Genomic DNA, 22,566 nt, shown 5'->3' on the forward strand with positions numbered 1-22,566 from the left:
GCCGTCCGCCGCGACACGGCCTCCGCGGCCTCGCGCGCGGCGGCGGCCGCCGCCGTCTCCTGGCGCCTCGACCGGTGCTCGGACACGCGCCGCGCGGCGCGCCGCGACGCCTCGTCGGCGTCGACGCTCCGCCGCCGCTCGTCGCGCCGCGCGGCCGCGACGGCCGCGTCCTCGGCCGCCTTGCTCGCGGCGAGCGCGTCCACGCGCCGCGGCGGCGGCGGCGGCGGCGGCGACGCGGGCGCCGCGAGGCGCTCCGCCTCGGCGCGCGCCGCGGAGGACAGCGTCGGGCTGCCCGAGAAGCCGCGCACGGCCGCGGCCTGGGGGCTCTTGGGGCTCCCGGCCGGCGGCGCCGGCGGCGTCCCGAAGCTCGCGCGCGACGCGCCGTTTCGTTTCGGCGTGAGCGTCACCACGGGGGGGCGCCGCGGCGACGCCATGCTTTGCGCTGCTCCTCCTCGAGCTTTCGTTGGACCGCTGCGCCGACCCGACCGAGATCTGTGGAGGAACAGCCGGGCTGCCCTTCCTGAAACCTGTTCAACCAGCAGCTCCGGAGCGAGGTGAGGTCGACGGCGATGTGGAGCTGCCGTGATGCCTTGATCTTTGCCCTCGCGTCGTCAGCAGCGATCTGCCGCCGAGCCCGTGTGCTCCCGGCAATGGCCAAGCTCGCGCTCCTCGTCGCCCTGGTCGCGCCGGCGACGGTGGCCTTCTGCCCGTCCTTCGTGAACCGGCCGTCCGTGGCGCTGCGGGCCGCGGCGCCGAGCGACGTCGACGACGGCCTCATCTACGAGCTCGCGGAGTGCGCGGCCTTCGACCTGCCGGCGAAGGTGCGCCAGCCGGGCGTGCTCCGCGCCGTCGGGAGGCCGCAGTTTTTCCTGCGCATCGCCGAGATCTGCGACGACTGCCCGGAGGGCGACCGGGAGAAGCTCGCGGCCTTGGCGGACAACCTCGCGTCGACGCTCGCGGTCATCGTCGAGTCCGCGGAGGAGAAGCTCGACGACGCGTCGGACGTGCTCCAGACTATCGTCGTCGCCGCCGCCGAGGACGACGGCGAGTTCCTCGTGCCGCTCTCGGCCGAGCGCTTCGCGGCGCTCCAGGAAGCCGTCGACGCGCGCGTCGACGACGGCTCGCTCGGCGAGTCCGTGCTGTCCACCGTCGACGCCTGGGCGAAGAAGGCCGACGACGACGGTTTGGACGGCATGGTCGCCATCCTCCGCAAGGTGCTGCAGCTCTACGCCGCGCGCGCGCTCCGGTTCGACGCGAAGCTCGCGGCCGAACAGCTCGCGCAGATGATGCCGCCCGACGCCGCGGACAAGGTCGACCTCTCCGGCGACGCGCCGGCCCTCCACCCGGACTACGAGGCCGCCGCCGAGCTCTACGGCGCCGTGCTCCGGGAAGACGCGGACGCCTGGGCGCCGACGCTGAACGCCGCGCTCAACGGCGACGGCGCCGTCAAGAAGCGCAACGTCCTCGCCATCGTCCAGGCGCAGATCGAGCGCGTCGTCCTCCTCCAGGAGAACGGCTCCTTCTCCCAGCGCGTCCAGGCCGAGTTCCTCCGCGAGCTCGTCCAGCAGGTCGAGCGCGAGGCGCCCAAGTCGCCCGACGACGACCTCGACATGCTCGAGCTCGTCCAGGGCATGGACCTCGGCTCCGACTAGGCGCGCCCTTAAAGGCGGGGACGCGACACGCGGGGACGCGCGCGCGCCGGCGGGGCTCGCGAGGCGCGGCGGGAGGGCCGTGAAATTTACGGGGACTCCTCGGACTCGGAGGGCGCGGCCCGGGCCCGGCCCGGGAGCGCGCGCTCGCGAGGCGCGGGAGGGCCATCATGAGATTTACGGGGGGGGCTCATAAGGGGGAGATGATTTTCGGGGGGGGACATAAGGGGAGATGATTTTCGGGGCGCCTTGGGCCCTGCGGGCCCGGCGCGGTCGCCGCGGTCCGCCTCGAAGTGGACCGCGGGAGGGGGGGCTAGGCGGACGTGCGGGTCTCGAAGAGGAGCGACGTCGCGGTTTGGGCTCTAGGCGGACGTGCAGGTCGCGAAGATGAGCGACGTCGCGACGTAGGGATCCACGTTGGACGCGGGGCGGCGGTCCTCGAGGTAGCCCTTCTTGTCGGCCGCGGTGTCGCGGGGGATGCGGATGGAGCAGCCGCGGTCGGCGACGCCGTAGGAGAACTGGTCGATGGAGGCCGTCTCGCAGTCGCCCGTGAGGCGGCGCTCGTTGCCCTCGCCGTACGCGGCGATGTGCTCCGTGTGCTTCGCGCCGAGCTTCTCGCACATGGCCTCGATGACCGCGAGGCCGCCCTCCTTGCGCGTGGACTCGGTGGAGAAGTTGATGTGCATGCCCGCGCCGTTCCAGTCGCCGGCGATGGGCTTGGGGTCGATGGTGACGATGACGCCGAGGTCCTCGCAGACGCGGCTGAGGATGTAGCGCGAGATCGTGAGCTGGTCCGCGGCGTCGATGCCGATGGAGGGGCCGATCTGGTACTCCCACTGGCCGGGCATGACCTCGGCGTTCGTGCCCGAGACCTCGAGGCCCGCGTAGAGGCACGCGCGGTAGTGCGCCTCGGACACGGCGCGGCCGAACGCGCGGTCCGCGCCCGCGCCGCAGTAGTAGGGGCCCTGGGGCTTGGGGAAGCCGCCGACGGGCCAGCCCAGGGGCGTGACGCCGTCGAGGTTGAAGAGCGTGTACTCCTGCTCGAGGCCGTACCAGGGCACCTGCTCCTTCGCGCCGCCCGACTCGAAGCGGGCGACGGCGGGCGCGCGCGTGTTCGTCGGTAGAGGCGTCCCGTCGGGCTCGTAGGTGTCGCAGAGCACGAGGACGTGGTTCCCGCCGCGGAAGGGGTCGGGGTACTTGGCGCGGGGCACGATCATGACCTCGGAGTCGTCGCCGGGCGCCTGTCCCGTCGACGAGCCGTCGTAGTTCCACTTGGGGTACGCGTCCACGGGGCCCTGGACCTTCTTGAGGGGCAGCGTGCGGCACTTGGACCGCGCGACCTGGTCCTTGTCGAGGAAGACGTACTCGACCTGGCAGTCGTCGCCCGTGTCGAGGCCCATGTACTTGCCGAGCACGGCCTGGTCCATGGACGCCATGCCCGTGACCTGGCTCAGGGGCTCGGCGCCCATGCGGAGCGTCGGCCGCGCGTGGCGGCGGCTCGCCGCGAGGGAGGCGGCGGAGCCGCAGAGCGCGAGGGCAACAAGGATTTCACGGGCCATCTTGCGAGGGTTTTTGGTCGAGACTCGTTCGGCGATTTCCCGCCTCAGGCTGACTGTGCACCGACACGGTTCGCGGGCGACGAGAGATGCGTCGGCGCAGTTGAGACGTCGTCTCATACAGTCAACCTCGTGCAGGTCGGCCGCGAGCTCCGGAAGCAGCTCGGCGGCGCGGGGCGGGAAAAAAATGCCGCGCGGCGCCGCGACGGTCGCCGCCGACGCGAGACCGCCGATCGCGAATGCCGCGGTGGAAAACGCGAGACCTGCGTTTTCGAGTACCGCGCACGTGCCGAGGAGGACACTGGCCTTCTCCGACCTAGTTGCGATCGGCTCAAGCGGGCCCGCGCACGGCGTCGTCGCGAGCAGCCGGCGAGCCGGCGTCGGCGATGATGCCCCCAACGTTTGCCCCGCGAGCTTGAGGACCTTGAGCCTTCACTGTCCGCCCCTACTTGAGGAGCGGCGCCTCGCACAGACGTCGCGTCTGCTATGGCACGCGCGCTGTTACTCGCCCTCGCGGCGAGCGTCGGAACGGCACTCGTGCCCCAGCGCCAACCGTTCGCGCGCACATCTCCCAATGCGGCGTCGACGCTCGACAAGGCCGACGTCGCGACGAGCGACAAGGACTGCGTCGTCGACGACTTCAGCGTCGGCGCCTGCGACGACGACACGCCGCCCTTCAAGAAGATCCTGGCGGCGAACCGGGCGGAGATCGCCGTGCGCATCATGCGCGCGGGCACGGAGCTGAACATGGCGACCGTGGGCATCTACGCGCACGAGGACCGCAAGTCGGCGCACCGGTGGTGCGCGGACGAGACGTACATGCTGCCGGCCGCGGGCACGCCCGTGGGCGCGTACCTCGAGGCGCAGAACATCGTGGACATCGCCGTGCGCGAGGGCGTCGAGGCCATCCACCCGGGCTACGGCTTCCTCAGCGAGTCGTCGGAGCTCGCGCGGCTCTGCGAGGAGAACGGCATCGCCTTCGTCGGCCCGACGGTCAAGAACCTCAACGACTTCAGCGACAAGGTGAGCGCGCGCCAGACGGCCATCGCCGCCGGCGTGCCCGTCATCCCCGGCACGGACGGCGCGCTCGACAACGCGGACCAGGCCTACGAGTTCGCGAAGGAGGCGGGCCTGCCCCTGATGATCAAGGCGACGATGGGCGGCGGCGGCAAGGGCATGCGCATCGCGCGCACGCTCGACGAGGTCAGGAGCCAGTTCGACGCCGCGTCTTCCGAGGCTCTGGCGGGCTTCGGCGACGGCACGTGCTTCATCGAGCGCTACGTCGAGAACCCGCGCCACGTCGAGATCCAGATCATCGGCGACGGCGACGACGTCGTCCACCTCTGGGAGCGCGACTGTTCCGTCCAGCGCCGCCACCAGAAGGTCATCGAGATGGCCCCGGCCTGGAACCTGGACAGCGCGCTCCGGAAGAAGCTCCAGGACGACGCGGTCAAGCTCGGGAAATTGGCGAAATACGAGAACGCGGGCACCGTCGAGTTCCTGGTGGACGTCGCGAACAACGAGCACTTCTTCATCGAGGTGAACCCGCGCATCCAGGTCGAGCACACGGTCACGGAGGAGGTCACGGGCATCGACATCGTCCAGACCCAGTTCAAGATCGCCGCGGGCGCGAAGCTCGGGGAGCTGGGCCTCGTGCAGGAGGACATCAAGGCGCGCGGCGTCGCGATCCAGTGCCGCATCACGACGGAGAACCCGGAGCGCGACTTCGCGCCGGACACGGGCACGCTCTCCGTCTACCGCCACGCCCAGGGCTTTGGGATGCGCATCGACGGCATCGGCTACTCGGGCATGCAGGTCACGCCGTTCTTCGACTCGCTCCTCGTCAAGTACACGACGCGCGCGTCGACCTGGGGCGTCGCCGTGCGGCGCATGCGCCGCGCGCTCCTCGAGATGCGCATCCGCGGCGTGAAGACGAACGTGCCCTTCCTGCTCAACGTGCTCGAGCACCCGGACTTCATCGAGGGCACCGTCGACACGTCGTTCATCGGCGACAACCCGGACCTCGTCAACATCGGCAAGTCGACGTGGCAGGTCGCCAACTACCAGAGCGACCAGGACAAGGTCTACCGCGTCGAGCGCAACCTCCGCTACCTCGCGAAAGTCGCCGTGAACGGCCACCCGGAGACGCTCGGCGCGGACGCGGCGAAGATCGGCGCCGTGCGCGCGACGGCCGTGCCCGTGCCCGCCGTCGAGGCGCCGGCGGTGAAAAACCCCTGGCGCAAGATCCTCCTCGACGACGGGCCCGAGGCCCTGGCCAAGGCCGTCCGCGCGCACCCGAAGCTGCTGATGACGGACACGACGTGGCGCGACGCGCACCAGTCGCTGTTGGCGACGCGCGTGCGCACGGCGGACCTCGCGGCCATCGCGGCGCCGACCCAGGACGCGCTGGGCGACGCCGCCTTTTCGTTGGAGATGTGGGGCGGCGCGACCTTCGACGTCTGCCTCCGGTTCCTCCACGAGTGCCCCTGGCGGCGCCTCGAGACGCTCCGCGCCGCGGCGCCCGACGTGCCCTTCCAGATGCTCCTGCGCGGCGCCAACGCCGTGGGCTACACGTCCTACCCGGACGACGTCGTCTACCAGTTCTGCGAGACGGCGAAGGAGAAGGGCGTCGACGTCTTCCGCGTCTTCGACAGCCTCAACGACGTCGAGAACCTCGAGCTCGGCGTCAAGGCGGCCAAGGCCGCCGGCGGCTTCGTCGAGGCGGCCATCTGCTACACGGGCGACGTCGCCAACGAGGCGCCGGACAACAAGTACTCGCTGTCGTACTACCGCGACCTCGCGAAGCGCTTCGTCGACGACCTCGGCGTCCACGGCCTCGCGATCAAGGACATGGCGGGCCTGCTGACGCCCAAGTCGGCGACCATGCTCGTCTCGGCCCTGCGGGCGGACTTCCCCGACGTGCCCATCCACGTGCACACGCACGACTCCGCGGGGCTGGGCGTCGCGGCGATGGTCGCGGCCGCGGACGCGGGCGCGGATATCGTCGACGGCGCGGTCGACGCCATGAGCGGCCTCACGTCGCAGCCGTCTCTAGGCGCCATCGCCGCGGCGACGGACACGAGCCTCGACAGCGCCGCCTACTCGAAGATCTCGTCCTACTGGGACACGGTCCGCGCGACGCTCTACGCGCCGTTCGAGTCGGGCCAGCTCGCGACGGCGTCCGACGTCAAGGTCCACGAGATCCCCGGCGGCCAGTACACGAACCTGCTCTTCCAGAGCCGGCAGCTCGGCCTCGACGGCCGCTTCGACGACGTCAAGGCCAAGTACGCGATGGCGAACCGCATCCTCGGCGACATCCCCAAGGTCACGCCGTCGTCCAAGGTCGTCGGCGACCTCGCGCAGTTCATGGTCGCCCAGAACTTGATGGAGGCCGACGTGGGCCTCACGGAGAACGTGGCGCGCCTCCCCGACTCCGTCGTGGACTACCTCAAGGGCTCGCTGGGCACGCCGCCGGGCGGCTTCCCCGAGCCGCTCCGGACCGACGCGCTCGCCGCCAAAAACCTCGAGCCGCTCCAGGGCCGGCCCGGCGCGTCGCTGGGCGCCTACGACTTCGAGGAGGCCCGCGAGATGCTCAAGGAGAAGTACGCCGACGCGACGAAGCAGATCACCTTCGAGGACGTGCTCTCGCACGCGCTCTACCCGGCCGTCTTCTCCGACTACATGGACCACCGCCTCGTCTACGGCGACGTGGACCACCTGCCGACGCACGTCTTCCTCCGCCCCATGAAGGTCAACGACGAGGTCTCCTTCGACGACGCCCGGGGCCGCAAGTACTTCATCAAGCTCGTCGCCAAGAGCACGCCCGACGAGTCCGGGTCGCGGAATTTGGCCTTCGAGGTCAACGGCGAGCGGTGGCAGTTCCGCGTCACCGACGAGGGCCACCTCAAGCGCCTCTCCGGCGAGGGGACCTCGGGGGTCTCCCTCGCGCGCGCCAAGGCGACGCGCGCGGCCGACCAGGTCGGCGCGCCCATGCCGGGCGTCGTCGTCGCCGTCAACGTCAAGGAGGGCGACGTCGTCAAGAAGGGCGAGACCCTCTTCGTCCTCAGCGCCATGAAGATGGAGTCGACCATCGTCGCGCCCCAGGACGGCACCGTCGACTCCATCCTCATCAACTCCGGCGACTCCGTCGAGGCGGAGGACCTCCTCGCGACCGTCAACTGAGCGCGCGCGCGCAAGCCTCCCCACCCCCCCCCGCGCCCCGCGAAAATCCTACGCGCGACGATTGGCCGCCAACTCCTCGCCCCGTTACCACGGCACGAGTCTCGACGGCGGGGCGCGGTCGAACAGCGGGGCGCGCCGCGCGGCGCTTACGGCCCGCGGGGTCCCTACGCGACGAGGCTCAGGAGGTACGTCGCCAGCGCCAGCGCCGTCCAAAGCGGCCGCGAGAACGCGGCGGGGTACATGTCGATGGAGTCGAACGTGAGCTTGGCGACCTGGAGGAGCAGATGGGCCGCGGCCGTCGCGCGGAGGCCCCGCTTCAGGACCACGAACGTCGACGCGTCGGAGCGGCCGCGCTCCGCGGCGTCCTTGAGGCAGAACGCCGAGACGGCCGCGAGCACGGAGAAGGCGCCCGCCGCGCGCGAGAAGCGGCGGCCGAGCATGAGGGGCAGCGTCGCGAGCGGGAAGGGCGCCGCGGCCGAAACCGCCGCCCAGAAGGAGAAGAGGAGCGCGAGGGCGGCGTAGGACAACGCGCCGGACTCGGACGCCGCCGAGTCCGGGTCGGAGAGCGCGCCCGACGGCGGGAGGGTCGCCAGGCTGCCGCCGACGCCGCGCAGGACGCGCGACAGCGCGCCGAACGGGCTCAGAGCGACGACGACGTCGCCGTCCAGCACGCTCTTGTGCTGCCAGAGCGAGCTCCAGCCCTTCCGCGCGGGGTTCGCCACGGCGACGGACGCGGCCCAGGCCGAGGTCGCGACGAATGCCGCGGACGCGTGCGCGGCCGTCGCGGCGATCTTCAGCTTCGGCGCGTAGACGACCGTCGTCGCGCCGGTGAAGAGCGGCGACCGCCAGACGCCGGCGGCGAGCCACGCGCTCGCGAACGCGAGGCCGACGTTGAGGCGCCGGTAGGTCGGCGACTTCAGGCGGTCCCAGCCGTTGGCCGCCGCGTCCCGGAGCGCGGCGGTCGCGGCCCAGAGCAGCGGCAGCGGCACGAGGGCCTGCGCTATCGTGAGCCGCGTGTGGATCGGCGGCAGCGCGAGGCGCGGGTGCGTGCCGAGCGCCGCGAAGGCGCAGGCCGCGTAGGCCGCCGCGGACGCGACGCCCGCGATCGGATAGAGCTTGCCGAGCGAGCCCACGGGCGAGGCGCGCGACGGCCAGGCCACGGCCTCGTCGAGCTCCTCGGGCTCCACGAGCGCCTCCGCCGCCGCGCGGAGGGGTTGGCGCCGCAGCGGCGCTTTGAAGGCGGGCAGGTTGAAGGCTTGCACCTGCACGACGAGCAACAGCAGGAGCGCAGAGGTCATGGTGAAGGTGATTGCAGAGGTCGAGATGGAAGCGGGTTGAGCTCTCGGGCTGCAACAGCAGGAGCGCAGAGGTCACGGTTAAGGTTATTGCAGAGGCCGAGACGGGAGAGGCTTGAGATCACGGGCTGTGCGCATGCGGCTCGAGCTCGATTCTCGGTTCAACATCTCGTCAACAAAGACTTCAAGAACCGCAGGCAGCCCGTCCAGCGGCCTCCGCAGCGGCGCCACGGCGCGCGCGCGCGCGCGCGTCGCGCGGCCATGGAGGTCGAGCTCTTCGTGCGCGCCAAGGACCTGGACCACAGCGGCGAGCTCTGGGTCATGGGCGAGGACATCGAGCTCGAGGCGGCGCTCGACGAGAAGCTCGAGGACATCGTCGAGATGATCCTCGACCGGCACCAGCTGCGCTTCCCCGAGGGGACGATGGACAAGCTGCACACGAGCCGCTTCGACATCGTCGTGCCGCCGGACCACAAGGTCGACAAGAAGCAGTACCACTACCAGCTGCGGCGCATCGGCCTCACGGTCAAGGACAACGTCCTCGAGATCCGGCCGACGATGATGGGCGTCTGGATGTGGCACCCCATGGACTTCTACGTGGACCAGTTCAAGGACCTGCTCACGGACCTCATCGGCGACAAGCAGCTCTCCGTCGCCGAGCTCGTTGAGCTCGTCAAGGGCAAGAAGCCGCCCGTGCTGCGGACGTCGACGAAGGTGTTCATGCGCATGTACCCCGAGACGTTCCTCCTCACGACGTCCCTGCGGAGCGACAGGACCAACGTCGAGCTCAACAAGGACATGACCGTGCCCCTCTTTATCTAGCGGGGGAAACTCGGAGTGCAACGAGGGGGAAGTTGCAGACCTTCGAGACCGCCGCGGGGGCAGCCACCGTTGCGGGACAGCATGCGGCAGCCCGATGCGAGGCGCCCGCGCGGCGAGCTCAAGCTCCCGGCGATCGTGGCGACGAAGAACCTCGTGCGGAGCAAGCGGCGGCGGCAGAAGACGGTCAACCGGAGCCCCATGCTCTACCAGTACGTCGTCGGCAAAGGTGCGCCACCCCCCCCCCCAACGCGCGTTTCGACGTCCGCCCTTTTAGGGAACAACTCGCGGCTGATCCTCGCGGCGCTGCGCGCGCGGCCCTGGCTCGCGCCGGCGCCGTCCGACGCGCCCCCGTCGCAGCGGGTCTTCGCGTGGGAGATGTACCGGAACAAGAAGCGTTTCCGCGAGTCGGGCCGCGCGGTCGCGTGCAACCACCTCGAGAACAACAACGTGTTGGTCACGAAGCACGGGCTCTACCGCCTCATGAAGGCCTACTGCGCCGGCGAGGGCCGCGAGCCCATGGGCCGCTTCATGCCCCTCACGTTCCACGTCACCGCCGCGGACGAGTCCGACGGCGAGTACGCGGCCTTCCGGGGCGCCTTCGAGGCGTCGGCGGCGCGCGCGGCCGCGGCGGCGCCCGCGCGGGAGGCCGACGAGCGCAGCGCGTCGGCGCCGGGCCGCGCGCCCGCGCGGCCCGACGACGGCGCCGGCGGCCGCCGCCGGAGCGGCCGGCGGCGCCGGGCCAAGGACGACGAGCCCGGCGCGACGAACCTCTGGATCCTCAAGCCGGCGATGATGTCGAACCGGGGCTTCGGCATCCGCGTCTCCAACGACCTCGACGAGATCGACGGCATCCTCGGCTCCGAGGCGCGGAGCGACGCGCGCTGCGGCGGCTGGGTCGTCCAGCGCTACATCGAGCGGCCCCTGCTGGTCCACGGCCGCAAGTTCGACATCCGCGCCTTCGCGCTCCTCGTCGCGGGCAGGGGCGGCGAGATCCGGGCCTACGTCCACGAGGCCGCGACGTACGTGCGCACGTGCGGCGAGCGCTACTCGACGCGCGCGTCCGACTTCGGGAACCGGGGCATGCACCTCGCCAACGACGGCGTCCAGAAGCACACGGACGCCTACGGCCGCCACGAGAGCGCCAACAAGCTGAGCATGGCCGACTTCCACGCCTACCTCGTCGCCGAGGGCCGCTGCGGCGGCGACTGGCTCGACGGCGCGCTCCGGCCGCGGATCCGCGACCTCGTCGCCCGGACCGTCGACGCCGCCGCGGACAGTATCAACCCGAATAAGCACGCCGCCTGCTTCGAGCTGCTGGGCTTCGACTTCATGCTCGACGACGACCTCAACGTCGTCCTCATCGAGATCAACTCGAACCCGTGCCTCGAGCTCTGCTGCCCGCTCCTCGAGGACGCGCTCCCGAACCTGATCCACGACGTCATGGCCGCGGGGCTCGACGCCGTGCTCCCGCCGCCGAAGCCCGCGCACCGCACGCGCCGCCAGGCCGAGGCGCTCGAGGCCATCGCGGACCGCGGCCACGGCTTCGACCTCGTCTACGGCGACGCGCCGGACGACGCGCCGCGGCGCGCGCGCGCGCCGCCGGCGGCGACGGACCCGGAGGCCGTCGCCGCGCCGGAGGCCGCCGACGCGCCGCGGCGCCGCCGCGCCGAGGCGCGCCGGCCCGAGCCCGCGGACGACTTCGCCGGCGCGTTCTCGCCGCCGGCCGGCGCGGGGCCCAACGTCGACGAGGGCGGCTTCCTCGCCGAGGTCTTCGAGCGCGCCGGTGCGCCGCGCGCGCCCAAGCCCGACGACGACCACGACAGCTGCGACGACTTCCTCTTCGACGACGACGGCGGCGCCGCGCCGCCGCGGCCCGCGCCCGCGCGGCCCGACGGGGCCCAGGCCGGCCAGGGCGGCCGCGGCCGGGACCGCGCGAAGCAGCCCGCGCGCACCATGGAGCCCCTCCACCTGTGACCCTGTGCCACGACCTGTGCTAATCCTGGAAGTTGAAGCTCGCGTTGACCTCGGCTTGAAGCATCGCAGCATGGCCTGATTGGCAGCCCCCCATGCGGCTGCGGCATGTGCTCACCGCCGCGACAGCCTTCATCGCATCATCCTCGGCGCCGGTCTGCACGTCGTGGCGCCAGACCGGGCGCTGCGCCGCCGACGGGCCGCGGGAGCCTAGCGCGGATCGCCCCTGCGACGCCGACGTCGAGTTCGGGCTGAGCGGGTATTGCGAGTGCGCGCCGGGCACGGTCGTCGGCGGCGTCGGCTGCCGCCACGCGGCGCTCACGTGCGACGGCGTCTGCGGCGTGCCGCCGGCGCCGCCGCCGCCGCCGGACGACTACGACCTCGTCTGGCCGCGGCCGCGGTACCTCGCCGCCGGCGCCGGCGAGATCCGCGTGGGCCGCGACTTCGCCGTCGTCGGCGGCGACGCCGCCGCGCGCGCCGCGCTCGCGCGCGGGCCCGCCGCCGCGGCGGCGCGGCGCTGCGAGGCGCGCGCGCGCGGGTCCGACGCCGCGGGCGCGCTCCGGGCCCTCGAGCTGACGTTCAACGCGTCGGAGCCCGCGGAGGGCTACGCGCTCCAGGTCGGGCACCGGCGCGGGCGGCCCTTCGCCGCGGCGGCGGCCTCGACGGCGCTCGGCGCGGCGCACGCGCTCGAGACCTTCGCGCAGCTCGTCGAACTCGCCGCCGACGGCGCCGCGATCATCCCCCGCGGCCGCGTCCACGTCCGCGACTGGCCCGCGAAGCCGCACCGGGGGCTCATGGTCGACGTCGCGCGCCACTTCCTGCCCGTGCCGACGCTGAAGCGGACCGTGCTGGCCATGGCCGCGGCGAAGCTCAACGTGCTCCACCTGCACCTCAGCGACTCCCAGAGCTTCCCCGCCGCCTTCGGCAAATTGGGCCTCGAGGCCGGCGCCTTCTCCGAGGACGAGACCTACGCCGAGGCGGACCTGCGCGACCTCGTCGCCTTCGCGGAAGCCGCGGGAATACGGGTCCTCCCCGAAATCGACGTGCCCGCGCACGTTTTGTCCTGGGCCAAGGCCTACCCGGCGCTCGTCGTCCCCTGCGCCTTCGCCAACGGCGACGGCGCGTCGAAGTCCGACGCGCCCGCGCTCGACCCGACGGACGAGCGGACCTACGCGCTCGTCGCGGCCGTCGTCGACGCGGCCGCCGCCGTCTTCCCCGACGCGGTCTTCCACGTCGGCGCCGACGAGGTGCGCGCCGAGTGCTGGAGCGACCCGCGGCTCGAGGCCTGGGGCGAAGCCCACCTCGGGTCGGGGTCGCCGCGCGCGCTCTTCGGCCACTTCCTCGCGCGCGTGTCGCGCCTCGTCGCGGCGCGGAACCGCCGCGTCATGGTCTGGCAGGACGCCCTCGACTTCTCGAGCGCCGAGGGTCTGGCGGCGCTCGAGGAGGCCGGCGCGACGGTCGAACCGTGGAAGTGCTGGGGCGGCTCCGCGGCGCGCGCCGCGGAGCGCGCGCTCGCGCGAAACCTCACCGTCGTCGACGCGAGCTGCTGGTACCTCGACTGGCCGTCGCCCTGGCGGAACTACGGCGAGAAGGCGCTGCTGCGCGCCGAGGACCCGCGCGTCCTCGGGGGCGAGGCCGCGCTCTGGACCGAGGAGACGGACTTTACGTCCTTCGGGTGCCGCGCGTGGCCGCGCGCGGCCGTCGTCGCGTCGCTGCTCTGGCACGCGCCGGGGTCGTTTCGCGGCCTGAGCAAGTTCGCGGCCTACCTGCGGGCGCGGCTCGGCGTGCGCGCGGCGCTGCCGTCGGACGCGTCGGGCGAGACGGGCGCCGCGGGCCGCGGCCTCTGCCCGCCCCTCGCGCGGACGGTCCGCCGCCCCGCGCGGCCGCCGGCGCGGGCGGGCGTCGCCTTCCTCAACGCCGACGACGGCGCGGCGGCCGGGGACCGGTCCGCGCGGCTGGACGCGTGGCTCCGCGACGAGGTCCGCGACGGCACACTCGCGGCCGCGTTCGCCGAGGCCAACGGCTGGGGCGCGCCGGGCGAGGCCCACGGCTTCACGTTGCTCCAGGAGCGCGCCGCCCGGGCGGGCTTCGCCTTCTCGACCCTCGAGGCCTTCCGCGGCGCGCACCCGTTCGCGCTCGCCGTCGCGTCGGCGGCGCCGATAGCGCGGCGCTTCGTCCTAGGGCCGCCGGCCTTCGAGCGCGGCGTCCTCGCCGTCGACACGGGCGGGCTGACGCTGATCGTCGCGCACCTCGACGCCCACGACGCCGAAAAGCGCGCGGCGGAGGCCGAGACGCTGGCGGCGGAGCTCCGGCGAACGCTCGACGGGCGGCCCGCGGTCCTCGTCGGCGACTTCAACGCGCTCAGCCGCACGGACGCCGACGAGGCGGCGGTGTTGGCCTGGCTCGCCGCCCTCGACGCGTCGCCGGGCCCCCTCGACGCGCGGCGCAAGTTCGCGACGGCCGGCGCCGTCGACTTCCGCGCCGCGGACGCGCTCGAGGCCGCGCTCGTGGACCTCTGCCGCGGGACCTGCGGCCCGACGATCCCGACGGGCCTCGAGCCCGACGCGCCCGAGGTGCCCGCCGGCGCGCGGCAGCTCCCGCTGCGCCTCGACTACGCGCTCGGCAACGCCGCGCTCGCCGCGTTCGCGCCGCGCGTCGACGTCCGCCGGGACGACCTCACGCGCGCCATGTCGGACCACTTCCCCCTCCGCGTGTCCTGGCCCGCGCGGCGGCGCGGCGGCGGCGAGGGTCGTGGGGGCGGGGGGAACCTGAGCTTCTACGAGGTGTGGCGGTAATTTTTAAGAACCCCTAGTATCAGTAGCCTCCCGGCGGACACCAGAAGCCGACGACGTGGCTCGCGGCGTCGAGGGGAAAGGATCGGCCGGGAAGCTTCGCGACGAGGCCGGCGAGGATCCGCCGATGCTTCCCCGCGAATTCCTGCCAGCCGCCGCCGGCGTTGACGGCGTCGACCATGTCGAGGGTAGAAGCGTTACGGTCGCGCCGACGAAGCTTCGGATGGCTCGTATCGATCGCCTCGGCGCCGCCGCGCATGAAACTTTTCGCGAGGCGGCGGCGACCTCGTCTAACAGCATGAAAAAGAACCGTTCTTCCTCGATAATTGGGTTCACTGACGCGGGCCCCGGCATTGATCAACAGCATGGCACATTCTATAGCCGCCGAATCTGAGCAAGCTCTTAATCTATGCAGGGGCGTGTTGCGATTAGCAATAGTCTTCGCGTTTACATCCGCGCCCGCCGACAAAAGTCTCGAAACGATCGACGCGTTTCCAAATTGTATCGCGACATGAAGCGGTGTGTTACCTGCTCCATCTGCCCGATTAATGTCAGCACCGTGTCTGATCAAGAGATCTAAGGATGGTACGTGTCCAGTTTCTCCGACCGCGTGTGGGGGAGCGTATCCAGGTCGGTGTTCAGGGGCAAGAGGCGCATTCACGCAATCAGGGTCCGCCTCGATGTATAAACGAAGCAGGTACGTGTTCTTCGCCAGCAATGCACCCATTAACAGGGGCTCCCCGTTGGGGTTCATTCGGCGCGCAAGACGCTGCGCGCGGCGGCTAGGTCGTGTACAATTCAAAGTGGCAAGAGTGGCGACTCGCCGAAATCGAGACGGACTAATACAAGCCGAGTTATCGCTTCTTAACCTTCTTCTTCTTCTTGGCGGGCGCGGCGCCGCCCAGCCCCCCCAACTTCGTCTTCGCCTTCTTCTTCTTCTTCTTCGGCGTGACGACGGCCGGGTCGAGGCCCTGCTCGAAGTCGCCGTCGAGGAAGACGACGTCGAGCCGGCCGTCGACGCGGACGTTGTCGACGACGGCCTCCTCGTAGTCGTCGGTGCCGAGGTAGGGCGCGAGGACGGCGTCGCCGACGGCGAACTTGGAGGCGACGGCGTTCGCGCGGTACGACCGGAGCAACGATTCCATCGTCGCCTCCAATCGCGCGAAGTGGGGCGCGGAGCGCTTCGCCGGGCTCGCGCCCGGGCCCGACGTGTGGAAGACGACGTCCGCGTAGAGGCCCCGGATCGCGGCCGCGATCTCCGCGCCGTGCGCGAGCGCGCGGGCGGCGACGTCGCCGCACGTCGCGCGCTCGGCCGCGAGCGCCGCGTCCGTCGACGCGACGAAGGCCGCGACGCGCGCCGCGTCGTCGGCGTCGCCGCCGCGCCAGCCGAGCGCGGGCAGGTCCTTGCGCAGGGACCCCCAGAAGCGGTCCGGGTCCGCGGCCGTCTCGCGGCCCGCCAAGGCGTCGTCCTTGCGCGCGAGCGCCAAAGCGCCCGCGCGCGCGCCGAGGCCGTCGAGCCCCCAGATGTGCGTGTCGACGCCGAGCGTCAGGTGCACCGAGGGCTCGTCGTCGACGGCGCACTCGAGCGTGTCCGTCGTGTGGGGCCAGCCCGCGGGGACGTAGAGGCAGTCGCCCGGCGTCAGCACGACGTCCGCGGCGGGCGTCTCCTCCAATTCGCCGAGCTCCAGCACGTCGTCGCCCTTGCCGCGCGCCAGCGGGTCCGCGCCGGGCCGCCGGTCCGGCCGCGGCGGCCGCCAGACGCGCCACCGCTTGTTGCCGTGGCACTGCATGACCAAAACCCGCTGCGTGTCCGTGTGCGGCGGCGCGGACACGCGCGCGCCCGCGCCCGTCGCGTACAGATTCACGCAGGCGGGCAGGCCGAAGGCGTCGACGGCCGCGAGGGACAGCGCCGCGACGCGCGGGCACGTCGCGTCGAGCGAATTGAGCACGACCGTCGCGCGCGCGTCCAGGACGCCCGCGACGTCGCCGCGGGACACGGGCGCGCCCCGGGCGCCCACGCGCGCCATCTGCCAGGCGCCGCCGGCGCCCAGGACGCCGCGGCCCGCCTCGACGACCTCGCCCGCGTCGCACGCGGCGAGGAGGTCGTCGAGCGAGAACCACCCGGCGAACGCGGCGTCGCTCGCCGCCGCGCGGAGCGCGACGCACTCGTCATTATCCCAGGCCGGCGCCAGCGGCGCCTTCAGCGCCTCGAGCGCCTCGCGGACGCGCGACGCCCGGGCGACGTCGCCGCGGCCGTCGCGCGCGCCGCCGGCGAACTCGGCGACGACGTCGTCGGCCCAGGCGCGCGGCGCTGGGGCTCGTGGACGGTGCGACAGCGGCGGGCGCTGGTAGGCATCTGCGAAAATGAGGAGCAGCGCGACGACGAAACGACGTCGAGCACTGCCGTCGGCTCGACGTCTCACGAAGCTCATCGTCTTGCCTCAAACAGCACCATCAACATGAAGCTCAATGAAGGCCGCTCTCCTTTCCAAATAGACGACGCCTCACGCCCATCGAGGCTGCCCGCGGCATTGCCCTTGGCCCGCGGGCCCGCGGTCGCCCTGGTCGAACTCAGACGACCCTCTCGGCGGACGCCCCCGCGAAGCGCGCGGCGCGCCGCCGCCGCCGCGTGGCCAGACCCACCAATGCTGGGCCTTCCGGACCTCATGAATTGGCGCAAGGCCTACGAGAACGTCGTGCGGGGCGGGGAGCAGGCGTCGCCGAGCGGCGTCGAGGCCGCGCCGGAGCGGGCGCCGCGGCCGGCCATCGAGGTGCCGCCATCGGACCCGGGCGCCGGCGCCGCGGACCCGGAGTCGCCGGTCCACGTGCGGGAGAAGCGGCCGCACGCGGTCATCTTCCCCGCGACGCGCGACGCCGTCGAGGTCCGCGCCGTGCCCAAGAGCGCCGCGTCGACGGCGGCCATCGAGGCGGCCCTGCGGCGGTCCGTCGTCTTCGAGGCGCTGACGTCGGAGCAGGCGGCGGCCGTCGCGGCGTCGATGTCCGCGGCCGCCGTCGCGCGGGGCGAGGCCGTCATCGCGCAGGGCGACGCGAGCGACGCGTTCTACGTCGTGGAGACGGGCAACTTCGAGATCGAGATCGACGGCGCCGTCGTCGCGACCGCGGGGCCCGAGAGCTCCTTCGGCGAGCTCGGCCTGATCATGAACCGGCCGCGGGCCGCGACGGTCCGCGCGACGGAGGACAGCGCGTGCTGGGCCATGGACGTCCACCTCTTTCGCCACATGCTCGCGTCGTCGTCGGCGACGCGCCTCGGCGACGCGACGCGCGATTTGGGGGACGTCGACATCCTGCGGGGCCTGCCGGACCGCTTCCTGTACAAGCTCGCGACGCACACGTACATGGAGAGCTACGACGCGGGGGACCGCATCATCGCCAAGGGGTCCATCGGCGACAAGTTCTACATGCTCAAGTCCGGCGCCGTGAAATGCGCGAACATCGGCTCCGACGACGGGCCGCTGCGGGACGTCGCGCTCCAGCGCGGCGCGCATTTCGGCGAACGGGCGTTCACGGACGACCGGCCCCGCGCGTGCGACGTCTTCGCGACGGAGCCCTGCGAGGTGCTGGTGCTCGCCGGCGCGGACTTCAAGGATCTGCTGGGCGGGTCCCTGGGGGACGTGCTGGACCGCAAGCACGCGCTGAACATCGCGTTGTCGATCCCGGGGCTGGAAAAGAGTGCGAAATTCCCAACTTCAAAGGCTCCTCTCTCGGCCGTTTTTCACTCGTTTCGGCTGATTTTTGGACGAGCGATCATCTCTCGGAACGGTCTCGACGCGTGGATGCTTTTTCCGGAACGCGCGTGCGCGGAACACTCACGTTGAAGCGACGTTGAATCTCTCTTTTCCTGCCCAGGTCCATCCCGGGCCTCGACCTCGCGCCGGAGAAGGTCGACGTCATCTACGGCCTCTTCGAAGCGGTCGCCTACGAGGCCGGCGCGGAGATCTTGGAGGATTTGGGCGACCCCGCGGCCTTCCTGCTCATCACGGGGGGGGAAGTGGAAGTGTCGGGCGGCGGCCGGCCGTCGCGAAAGGCGTCGCGCGGCGACCACCTTGGCACGTCGCACCTGCCCTACGTCGACTCGCCCGTGCGGCGCCGGTCGCCGACGAACAAGGCTTGGGAGCAGGCCGTCGACCTCGCGGGTGTCGTCGTGGAGCCGGAGTCGCCGACGCGAACCCTCGACGGCGGAAAGAGGCGCGCGACGGCCGCGACGGCCGTGACGCTGCTCCGCCTCGACCTCGAGGCCGCGCGCGACGCCGTCGTCGGCGCGGAGGCGGTCCCGGAGCCGGAGATGCCCGTCGCGCCCGGCGAGCTCCGCGTCGGCCGGACGCTGGGGACGGGCACGTTCGGGCGCGTGAAGCTCGCCTTCGGCGGCGACGGCCGCCCCTACGCTTTGAAGATGCTGCTGAAGGAGGCCATGATCGCGACGGACCAGACGGCGGCCGTGCTCCACGAGCGCGACGTGCTCCGGAAGACGCGGCACCCCTTCGTGCTCGAGCTCCACGGCGTCTTCCACAGCCGCGACGTCTGCTACTTCCTGCTCGAGTTCGTGCCGGGCGGCGAGCTCTTCTCGCACATCCAGGACCGGGGCATGGCCTTCGAGGAGGCGCGGTTCCTAGCCGCGCACGTCCTCGACGCGCTCGACCACGTCCACGCGCAGGGCGTCGTCTACCGCGACCTCAAGCCGGAGAACATCCTCATCGACGCGCGGGGCTACGCCCGGGTCGTCGACTTCGGCTTCGCCAAGGTGCTGCCGGCGGACGCCATGACCTACACGATCCTCGGCACGCCCGAGTACCTGTCGCCGGAGTGCGTGCTCGGCCAGGGCTACCGGTCCGACGTGGACCTGTGGGCCTTCGGGGTCCTCGTCTACGAGATGCTCCGGGGCCGGTCGCCCTTCTGCCCGCCGAACCCGGACGACACCATGGCCGTCTTCCGCCTCATCACGGCCGCCAAGGTCCGCATCCCGCCGAGCATGGACGCGGGCGCCGCCGCGCTCGTCACGGCCGTGCTCCGCCGCGACCGCCGGAAGCGGCTCGGCGACCAGAACGGCGCGCCCGACATCAAGGCGTCCGCCGTCTTTTCGTTCCTAAACGGCGACTGGGCCGCGCTCCGCGCCAAGGACATCCCGGCGCCGCACGTGCCCGACCTCAACGGCGACGGCGACGCGTCCAAGTTCGACACGTACCCCGAGGACATGGCCATCACGCCCTACGACGGCGACCAGACCCTCTTCCTCGAGTTCGGCGCCGGCATCGTCGACGACCCGGTCGACTGCGCGTGAGCGCACAATGGCGAGCTGTAATTCTTCATCATTGAACCGTGTTGAAGTCAAGTTGTCCCAGGCTCTCGAGAGCGGATCCGATGCGGTGCTGAGTCTGGCCGTCAGCTCCACCGTTCAGCTGCTGCGGACACACGATCAGCTACCGCGGACACGCGATCAGCTGCTGCGCATCGAGCACAATGCGCGCATCTATTCTCGCATTCATCGCAACGGCGTCTGCATTTGTCAGCCGTGGCGCGCACCTGCACGCGCCCTCCGGCGGCGGCCGCAGCGTGCGCCTGCGGGCCCACCCGGCGTTCAAGGCCAAGGTCGATCCTCGGTACACGCTCGAGAAGGCCGTCGACGCCGGCGAGGCCGGCAAAGACGCAAACGTGCCCCAGACCTTCGACGAGGTCAAGTTCGAGATGCAGACGAGCGTCGCGGCCGCCGTCTCGTCCAGCGCCGCGACGCGCTTCGTCGTCGAGTGCCTGCCGCCGGGCCTCAATCCCGAGCTCGAGGGCACCGTGCCCTACTCGCCCTCGCGCGAGTTAGCGGTCCTCTTCGCGCTCTGCGAGACGCTGCCCAACTCGCGCGTCGTCATGCCGTCCTCGGGCGACGCGGCGATGGTCGCGCGCGCGTTCGAGGGCTCGGGCCTCGACGCGACCTACTGCGGCCTCGGCGGCGCGTCCGGCGCGGGCAAGGACCCGGCCGGGGTCGTCGCGCGCGTCTTCGGCGACGCGGAGCACACGCCCGACTTCATCGTCGTCGTGCGGCCAAAAAATTCCGTCGGCGACGCGGTCATCGAAGACGTCATGACCGTCGTCGAGGCGGCCGAGGCCAGCGACGCGTCGGTGATCCTGCTGAACCCCGACCTCGCCGAAAAGGTCGCGCTGGGCATCCGCCAGAAGGACGCCTGGGCGAGGTTCGCCGCGTCCTTCGAGCCCGCCTACCACTTCTCCAACCTCTGCACCTTCGAGCGGCCGTCCATGCGCCAGATGGAGCGCGGCGCGTGCCGCTACGTGCACGGGCGCGGCTGGGAGGTCTTCCACTGCATCCCGCTCCTCGACACGATCCACGGGGACCTGCGGCGCTACGGCTCCTTCGAGGTCGACGCGTGCCGGCCCTGGCCCTTCGTCCTCGCTTCCGCGGACGGCGCCGCGCGCCCGAGCCGCGACGACCTCGCGCAGCGCGTCACCCACGGCGCGAAACTCGCGAAGATCCTCCGCGAGGCGCGGAGCCCGGGGTAAGTCTCGCTCTCTGGATACGGCATCCTGTCTTACATGACCAGCGAGTCTAGCCAGCGCTTCGCGCGCTCGACCATGGTGTAAGGTTCGCGGCGCTCCTTCTTCACGAAGCGGCATGTGGGACGAGCCGCGCACTCGTGGCGGTGCCCGCTGCGCCACGCGGCCTTCTGGCAGTCACGGCTGCAGTAAGCGACCCGGCGGCACCCTTCGCAAACCTGGAACGGAGGCTGCACGATGCTGCCCTCGCCTTCGCAGTAGGCGCATGTCCGCTTCCGCAGCGCGCGGCGGACGCGAGGATGGCTTTCGAGAAGCTCGACCATTTCTTCACGGCCGCCGCGCGACCGCGCCACGTCGAGCGCTGTAAAGGCGTCCTTGGCAACAAATGTCGGGTCGGCGCCGTGGTTGAGGAGAATTTGAGCAACTTTGAGGTGGGCGCCGCTCGTGTAAAAGCATGTTAGCATGAGAGCCGTCCTTTCACGGTATACACCCATCACCCCGTCGACCTTCGCTCCGAGCTCAAGGAAAAGCTCGACGACGCGAGGGAAACCTTGGGAGGCCGCGTTCAACAGCGGGTAAGCGTGGTATTCAGGGACGGAGGAGCACGAGCCCAATGCGTCGACGAGTAAAGCTACACACTGGTCCACAACCATGTATAATTCACCATCGATGGCCTGCGTCTGGTGGCACCGCTCAGAGAATACGACAACATTTTCATGGTCCTCAAAAGCGCTGAGGCACAATTTCGCGATAGTCGTTTCTTCTCGACTGAATCCCAGCGCGCTGCCCGGCGCAGTGGCCTGCTCGCGCGCGCCCATCGTGCGGCCCGGCGCAGTGGCCTGGTCGCGCACACTTAGACCAGACTCTGGCCGAGACTCGGGCTGCTCCGGCGGCAACCTCGGCTTCTTGAGCGTCAATGAGCCGATGATGCAGCGTCTGTCGAGCTCGTCACGTGCAATGATGGCCTTCTCGCCGCGCTTCGCAGCGCTCCTCGCGGCGCTCGTCGCCGTCGGTTCGCCCTTCGGCCTCTCCGCGAAGCGCTGGAACGCGAACGCGCCGCGCCGCGCGCGGCCGAACTCGCCCGCGCTCATGGTCTTCAGCGGCATCGTGGAGGAGATGGGCGATGTGGTCTCTCTCACCCACGACAAGGAGATGACCATGTGGGACGGGTCCGTCGGCCGCGGCACGGAGCTCGTCGTCGACGGCCCCGTCGCGGCGACGGGCGCGTACATCGGCTGCTCCATCGCCGTCAACGGCGTCTGTCTGACCGCGACCGCGCTGGAGATCGACGACCGCGCGCAGCGCTTCTCCCTGGGCCTGTCGCCGGAGACGCTGCGGCGCACGAATCTCGGCGAGCTCGTCGAGGGCGCCAAGGTCAACCTCGAGCGGAGCCTGGCCGCGGACGGGCGCAACAGCGGCCACTACGTCCAGGGCCACGTCGACGGCACGGGGACGGTGCAGAAGACGTGGGTCGAGGGCGACAGCCTCTGGGTCGAGATCGCCGCGCCCCCGGACCTGCTGGCCTGCATCGTGCCCAAGGGCTACATCGCCGTCGACGGCACGTCGCTGACCGTGTGCGACGTCACGGACGAGTCGTTCACGCTCATGCTCATCGAGCACACGCAGAAGTGCATCGTCCTCCCCCTGCGCGACATCGGCGACGCCGTCAACCTCGAGGTCGACGTCATCGCCAAGTACGCGCGCCGCTCCGTCGGCGACTTCGAGGCGCTCTCGAAGCGCGTCGCGGACCTCGAGGCGAAGCTCGACAAGCTCGCGGCCTAGG

General features: G+C 71.4%; 7 protein-coding genes across 7 annotated transcripts; 4 read left to right on the forward strand and 3 right to left on the reverse strand.

The window, feature by feature from the left end:
* Positions 1–2,011: 2,011 nt before the first annotated feature.
* On the reverse strand, positions 2,012–3,085 carry GS3 (hypothetical protein; the record flags this gene model as incomplete). The annotated part of the gene is made up of 1 exon (XM_009035123.1): positions 2,012–3,085. One exon carries the CDS (start codon positions 3,083–3,085, stop codon positions 2,012–2,014), a length of 1,074 nt encoding a protein of 357 aa, XP_009033371.1.
* Positions 3,086–3,691: 606 nt separating this feature from the next.
* On the forward strand, positions 3,692–7,387 carry PYC (hypothetical protein; the record flags this gene model as incomplete). The annotated part of the gene is made up of 1 exon (XM_009034834.1): positions 3,692–7,387. One exon carries the CDS (start codon positions 3,692–3,694, stop codon positions 7,385–7,387), a length of 3,696 nt encoding a protein of 1,231 aa, XP_009033082.1.
* A 7,160-nt stretch (positions 7,388–14,547) lies between these two features.
* Positions 14,548–14,838, reverse strand: AURANDRAFT_7978 (hypothetical protein; the record flags this gene model as incomplete). Its single annotated transcript, XM_009034636.1, has 1 exon — positions 14,548–14,838. A coding segment is annotated over one exon (291 nt), but the record flags the coding sequence as incomplete, so codon positions are not given.
* Positions 14,839–15,121: 283 nt separating this feature from the next.
* AURANDRAFT_61265 (hypothetical protein) lies at positions 15,122–16,294 on the reverse strand (the record flags this gene model as incomplete). The annotated part of the gene is made up of 1 exon (XM_009035122.1): positions 15,122–16,294. One exon carries the CDS (start codon positions 16,292–16,294, stop codon positions 15,122–15,124), a length of 1,173 nt encoding a protein of 390 aa, XP_009033370.1.
* An 867-nt stretch (positions 16,295–17,161) lies between these two features.
* Positions 17,162–17,830, forward strand: AURANDRAFT_5181 (hypothetical protein; the record flags this gene model as incomplete). Its single annotated transcript, XM_009034604.1, has 1 exon — positions 17,162–17,830. A coding segment is annotated over one exon (669 nt), but the record flags the coding sequence as incomplete, so codon positions are not given.
* A 758-nt stretch (positions 17,831–18,588) lies between these two features.
* AURANDRAFT_11973 (hypothetical protein) lies at positions 18,589–19,476 on the forward strand (the record flags this gene model as incomplete). Its single annotated transcript, XM_009034831.1, has 1 exon — positions 18,589–19,476. A coding segment is annotated over one exon (888 nt), but the record flags the coding sequence as incomplete, so codon positions are not given.
* A 2,396-nt stretch (positions 19,477–21,872) lies between these two features.
* AURANDRAFT_19771 (hypothetical protein) lies at positions 21,873–22,565 on the forward strand (the record flags this gene model as incomplete). The annotated part of the gene is made up of 1 exon (XM_009034835.1): positions 21,873–22,565. The coding sequence occupies one exon, from the start codon at positions 21,873–21,875 to the stop codon at positions 22,563–22,565; it is 693 nt and encodes a 230-aa protein (XP_009033083.1).
* Between the last annotated feature and the right edge of the window lies 1 nt (position 22,566).

The sequence above is a fragment of the Aureococcus anophagefferens genome, assembly GCF_000186865.1.
Source record: "Aureococcus anophagefferens unplaced genomic scaffold AURANscaffold_2, whole genome shotgun sequence".
NCBI lineage: Eukaryota > Pelagophyceae > Pelagomonadales > Pelagomonadaceae > Aureococcus > Aureococcus anophagefferens.